Below are 6,004 nucleotides of genomic sequence, written 5' to 3' on the forward strand. Positions count from 1 at the left end.
CTAAGCAGAGTGTGGGGCCGAGGTGGAAGTCGACGCGAGCGCCTAGCTGCATCGCGCCCCGCGGGAACCCGGGGCCTCAGGGAGCGGGAGGCCTCGGGTTCGACCTGGCAGCGGTGCAGCCCGCCCGGGAAGGTGGGGAGAGGAACGGGGTGCCTCCAGGCAGAGATAAGGGGCTGGGGCTGCGGCCCCAAGTGGAAGGCGGCCCTGCCTGGAGTGGGGCGTCGAGCAGTAATAAGGGGCACCCAGGCATTGTGTGGGGACACTGTGAGATGCAGGAGGGTCGGGGGTCGACCCCACTTCCGTTCCCCTGGAGGCTGCTGGGTCCACGCCGGCCCGAGGACGCGTCTGAACACGCGTGAGCGCGCGGGCCTTGCGTCCAGCCGCCCAGCCCCTGGCCAGGCCTGGCCCCTCCACCCGGCCTCTTGGATTCCCCGGGCGCACACACCGGGGCGTGTGCAAACGTGTGCGCGGTGGGGCGCGGAGGCGGCCGGGGAAGCGGATCCAGGAGGTTTCCTGGACGTCCCCTCGCTGGGCCTCAGTTTCCCCACCTGTAGAATGGGGGCCCATGGTCCAGGAAGCGGGTACGTCTGGGCGCCCCGGAATGTGGAACCTCTGCCCCCTGCAGAGAGTCCCTTCTGGGGCCCTCGTGGTGGTCGGGGGGATAAAGCCCCGACCCCCTGTCTGGCACTCGAGGACCAGCGTGGTCCGCGGTGGGTGGCTTTCATGCAGCCACCCTGAACTCTTGGCAGGCAACTTCCCCTGTCAAGCCTTTGCACGTACTATTCCCTCTAGCCAGTACTCTCCTGCCCTTTCTGAAGACCCGCCCTCTAGAAAAGCCTGCCCTCCCCCACTGCCCTGTCTCAGGAAGACCGAACCTGTAGGGCTGAGACTGGGAATGTTGTCCGGGTGGGCAGTTTCCCAGGGACTGGGCGCTCCGGGGCGGGGCGTGGTCACCAGTAGGCCATGCACCCACCAGCCTTCCCCTTGGTAGCTGTGATGTCCTCCAGCCTTGAACCCCCTCCCGGCTCCGTGGAGGCTCCCTTGTCCTCCCCTCACTCCCCTCGTGTTCTGAGATCCTACTCTAGGCCTCTCCTTGAGCCAGCCTGGGACACACACGCACACTTCTCCCCTGCAGACACCTGGGACTCACTTGTCGGTCCTTTGCGCGTGCTGGGGCCTCTAGCGGGACCTGCTTTCCTACCTCTTTGCTCCCTTGCTGCCCCCTGCGTTCAGCTGGCCCGGCCCCTTCTCGGGGCTCCCGTAGCACCCTGAGCATTGCCCATCACTCTCTACCCACCGCGGGTATAACCAGCCGAGTGGCTGCTGCCTTCTGGCATCCATTCTGTGCTGTGAAGTTTGGCGGGTCTCAGTTTTTGAGCCCTGGCTTCATGGCCCGCTGAGTGGTCTGACAAAGACCTCCGGGCTCTGAGCCTCAGTTTCTCCACCTCTAACGGGCAATGAAGAGCATGCAGTCTGCCTGGGGCAGAGCTCCCGAGAACCCCAAGGGCTGCTGTTAATACCCGTTTTACAGCTGGGGAAACTGAGCCTAGAGAGGGGCCCCAGGTTACCTAGTGAGTCAGGGGATTCCACCCTCAGGCTTGGGTCCATCTCTGGGGCGGGGGTGCGAGGAGCCCACCCTGGCTGACGCTGCCCTGCCCCTCTCCCCCTAGGTCGGCGTCCTGGCCAAGCATGGTGACAGCCTGTGCCCTCGGCCCCCTCGTCTGGCGCAGCCGGAAGAGCCGCCAGCCTCGGGCGCCGATGGCCCCCCGTGTGAGGGAGTGAGCAGCCCGGCCCTGCCCTACGGATCGAGGGGGGACGCAGCGGCCGAGTGACCCGAGACCACGCTGCTGACCCCCTCCCACCAGCTAACGAATGGTGGACCGAGCGATGCGTGACCCGCGTCAGGGTCCTGGAATGACGGTGGGAAGCAGGGCATGAGCAACCCCCGTGGTCCCCTGTAACTTCTTGGTAGAAGTAGTGAGTGGTCGCGGTGCCCCAGGCCGACTCAGCAGACCCTCCCGGCCGTCGCCCCAGCTGATGGGGCCAGTGGGGCGCCGAGCAGCCGCGTGACCGTCCAGACCCCACCCTGCCCAGCCATGGCCGGTGCCGAGGGCTTCCAGTACCGCGCGCTGTACCCGTTCCGCCGGGAGCGGCCGGAGGACCTGGAGCTGCTGCCCGGCGACGTGCTGGTGGTGAGCCGGGCGGCCCTGCAGGTGCTGGGCGTGGCCGAGGGCAGCGAGCGCTGCCCACAGACCGTGGGCTGGATGCCCGGCCTCAACGAGCGCACGCGGCAGCGAGGCGACTTCCCCGGCACCTACGTCGAGTTCCTGGGTCCCGTAGCCCTGGCCCGGCCTGGCCCTCGGCCACGTGGCCCCCGCCCACTGCCCGCCAGGCCCCGCGATGGGCCCCCTGAGCCAGGTGAGAGCGGCAGGCAGGGGCAGGGATCCCCCCAGACCCTCAGCTTCCTCTTCTTCCTCGTGAAGCAATGGCACGTCTTCCAGGGGAGGAGGAATAAGGACATCTGGTGGGTCAGCAAGTGCTGACTGCCCCGCTGTCAAGGGCGGTTCGTGGCGCGGGGGACGCAGCGGCGGGCGCGGGCCTGGCCCTGCCCCTGCGGGGCTCCTGGTTCGAGAAGGCGATGAGGTAGTGAAAAAGGCTGGGAGGAAGGAGCCTCGCGAGGGTGAAGGGCTCTGGGCGGCAAGCAGGGCCCAGGCAGAGGCTGAGAGGTAGGAATGTAGTAGTGGGTGCCGGAGCAGCCCGCGGCGCGGAGCAGGAAGGGCTGAGCAACCAGGGCTGTGCCTCAGGGACTTTGTGGGATTGATTTTGAGGATGGGGGGGCGGCGGGGGAGTGTTGAGCAGGATTCAGAGGTTCCCTTGAGCTTCATCCCTCAGTTTGCAGATAGGGTCCCTTGGAAACCTCGCCCCCCTCTCTGTTATCCTCATTTTATCTGGATTCCAAAATGAAGGGGCCCACAAAGCCTAAATAAAGAGGATGGGATGATCGTTCAAGGCCCTGCGGCACACTGGTATAGGAGGACCCCACATCCCTCCCCAGAGACCCTTAGCCATTGGACTCCCGAGGCGTGTTCTAGAAGGGAAGAACTGAAGGCCCCGGGGGTATGCCGAGATCGCTGTATGCTGGGCAGGGCACGTGGGTTCCAGTCAGGGAAACCGAGGCTCAGGCTACAGGGAGGAGGCTGAGAAGTGCTGAGTGCCTGGCAGTCTGCTCCCGCCCTCACAGCACCCAGGGAGGCCCCACATACAGATGGGGAGACCGAGGTGCCAAGGAGTCAAGCCACTTTCCCAGGCTCCGTCCCCCAGGGAAGGCCAAGGCCCTGGGAGGTGCCATGGCCCCAGCCTTTGGCCTGCCCAGTTTTGTGCCAGAGGGACCCTGATGCCCCAAGAGGGTCGCACCGGGACCCCACAGCATGGGGCCGGCTGGGGGGCACAGAGGCTGCGTGGTGCTGCTAAGGGTTGGCGGCATCTGGTGCCTCCAGGGCCGGGGCCCACGTCCCGCCTCAGCCTGGAGGAGCAGGAGGCGGCCCCATCCGGGCTCCCAGCCAAAATCTGCCTCTCCCCCTGGTAACAGCCGCCTCCCTCCTCTGCCTGGCCTCCATCCAGCCACCACACACATGCCCACTCCGGGTGGCTGCCCAGCCCCGCCCTCCAAGGCTTCCAGGACTAGGTGACAGCAGCTAGGGCCAGCCCCCTTCAGGCCTCAGTTTCCTCATCTGGCAGCAGGAAGAATCAGTCCTTTGCACGTTCAGGCCCTGCCTCCCCTGGGCCCCAGGACCACCCAGCAGCGCGCTGTGGCTGCCTGTGTCCCCTCCGTCCGACCCCACACGGGGAGCCAAGTACGGGACTCCAGTGTCACCTGGGCCCCCGGAGGCTGGTTGCTTCCTCCCTCCGCCTCAGTTTCCCCATCAATAAAATGGGGGTGACATCTGTTCTCATGAGACTTCCCTCCCCGCTTTGCAGACTAGCCAGCAGCAAGTTTCAGGACTGTGCCCCCATCCTGCTGCTGTCCCCCACCTCATCTCCCCTTGTTCTCTTTTTCTCTCTCCAGCATTTTTGGCTTCGCTGGGCCTTTCTCCAGCTTCAGGCACCACCTGGCCCATCACTCAGGGAGGCCCCGCAGGCCTGGGCTTGCCCTTGCTGGATGCCAGCGCCGCAACAAATGGTGGCCACGCAGGCAGAGCACGCCCGAACACAAGGGGCCTGGCAGAGCGAGAACCGCAGGGCTGGGAAGGCCTCACACCGCTGGGAGGGGGGCCAGCATTTTTAAAACGGGGCAAATAATNCAGCTAGTAAATGTGGCTCAAGGGTCTGCACCCTTGATCACCTTAAGCCAGTCCCCGCCTTCAGCAAGCCCCTCACCTGCCATGAAGTGGGGGTAACACTGAAATTACCATAAGAGGAGGCAGAATGAAACAAGTGTTAAATTCAGACACAATGACAAGGGCGGGGGAAGGAGCCACGGATGGGATGACAGGGTTGGACTCTAGAGTATTTTCCTTCTTTTGAGAATCGGCTAAACGAGCGTGACATTCCCCGGCAAATCCTTTTTTTTTTTTTTTTTTTTTTTAAAGCAAGGGGACTTAGAAAATGGAGAAGGGTCCTTGAAATGAGGTGTTCTGACCCGGATAGGGGATACCGTCCTTTTATTCTTTTCAGCCACTTTATTGTTCCCATTAAGGGAGGGCGAACACCACCAGCCAGTTTCTTGCTTAAGGGAACTGAGGCACAGAGAGGGTGGGTTCTGTGCCCAACGTTGCACAGCGAGCAACGGCGGCAGCTGCTGTAGTGAACTCCTGCAGACTCGGTGGCTTCAAGCAACAGGGTATTTTCTCCCTGTTCTGGGCTCTGGAGGCCAGAAGTCCAAAATCAAGGTGTCGGCAGGGCCGTGCTCCCCCTGAAGGTCCTAGGAGTGGATGGTTCTTTGCTTTCTCCCAGCTTCTAGCACCTCCAGGGGATCCTTGGCTTGTGGGTGCTACACCCCAATCTCTGTCTTTGTCTCCACACGGTCTTGTCTCCTCATAAAGGCACCCGTCATTGGATCGAGAGCCCTGAATCTAAGAAGATCCCCTCTCAAAACTCTTACCTTAGTTATATCTGCATAATAAGGTCACAGTCACGGGTGTTAGGATTAAGATGTGGACATTTCTTCTGGGGAGACACTAATCAACCCACTACCCCTGGTCTCTGGAGTTGTGTAGACTGGTATTTTAACCCAGAAAATTGTTTACCGCCAACCCAACCCGCCCGGCCCCTCCAGCCAGGCTTCTTGGCTTCCAAAGTTCGGTGGTTTCAGATGCCAGGTGCTTGCCTAGACCAGATCCTACCTGGAGCCGCCCAAGCTGAGGTCCAGGCAAGGAAAGGGACTGGGGTCCTCCCAGGGACCCCACCAACACATGTCCCCTTCTGCCAGGCCTCACGCTCCCTGACCTGCCAGAGCAGTTCTCCCCCCCTGATGTGGCCCCCCCTCTCCTGGTGAAGCTCATAGAGGCCATTGAGCGGACAGGTGAGCCTCTGCCGGGCTGCAACCCCTGTATGCTGCTTGCTTACCTCTGGTGATGGGCAACTCATCCTCTCATGGGGCTGCCACACCCCCTCTGCATGGAAAGCAGCTGAGCTTAGCTGCCCTGGACCTCCATGCAGGTGTTGGGGCAGTAGCGACTCCTCCGGGTGGGATGGGAATGTGGTCACGGGACCTGCCCCTGCATGTGCTGTGCCCTCTGGCACTATCTCTCTCCCCTCCCCCTGCTCTTAGGATCTCTGGGAGGTTGAGTAGCCATCCCCGGCCCCACAGGGGGTACGGGAAGCATTTCAGAGCTGGTCTTGCTGTCTGGGGTAGGGCTGACCCACCCCTTCCCATACCCACTCCTCCAGGGCTGGACAGTGAATCCCTCTACAGGCCTGAGCTGCCCGCCCCGCGCACAGGTGAGCGGACGCTTGGATGGGCAGGGTAGTGCCGGGGGGGTGGGGGGGGGAGAGCTGGCCCCAG

General features: G+C 63.1%; 1 protein-coding gene across 1 annotated transcript in view; it reads left to right on the forward strand.

Annotated features, from left to right (window-relative positions):
• The first annotated feature begins 1,674 nt into the window (after positions 1-1,674).
• Positions 1,675-6,004, forward strand: part of PIK3R2 (phosphoinositide-3-kinase regulatory subunit 2) — a 13,154-nt gene continuing 8,824 nt past the window's right edge. The window contains exons 1-3 of the mRNA XM_077777012.1: positions 1,675-2,418; positions 5,429-5,521; positions 5,890-5,968. Coding sequence (XP_077633138.1) covers positions 2,097-2,418; positions 5,429-5,521; positions 5,890-5,968 — 494 coding nt within the window. The 5' untranslated portion in view covers positions 1,675-2,096. The remainder of the gene's footprint in view (positions 2,419-5,428; positions 5,522-5,889; positions 5,969-6,004) is intronic.

The sequence above is a fragment of the Crocuta crocuta genome, unplaced genomic scaffold (assembly GCF_008692635.1).
Source record: "Crocuta crocuta isolate KB4526 unplaced genomic scaffold, BGI_CrCroc_1.0 scaffold77, whole genome shotgun sequence".
NCBI lineage: Eukaryota > Metazoa > Chordata > Mammalia > Carnivora > Hyaenidae > Crocuta > Crocuta crocuta.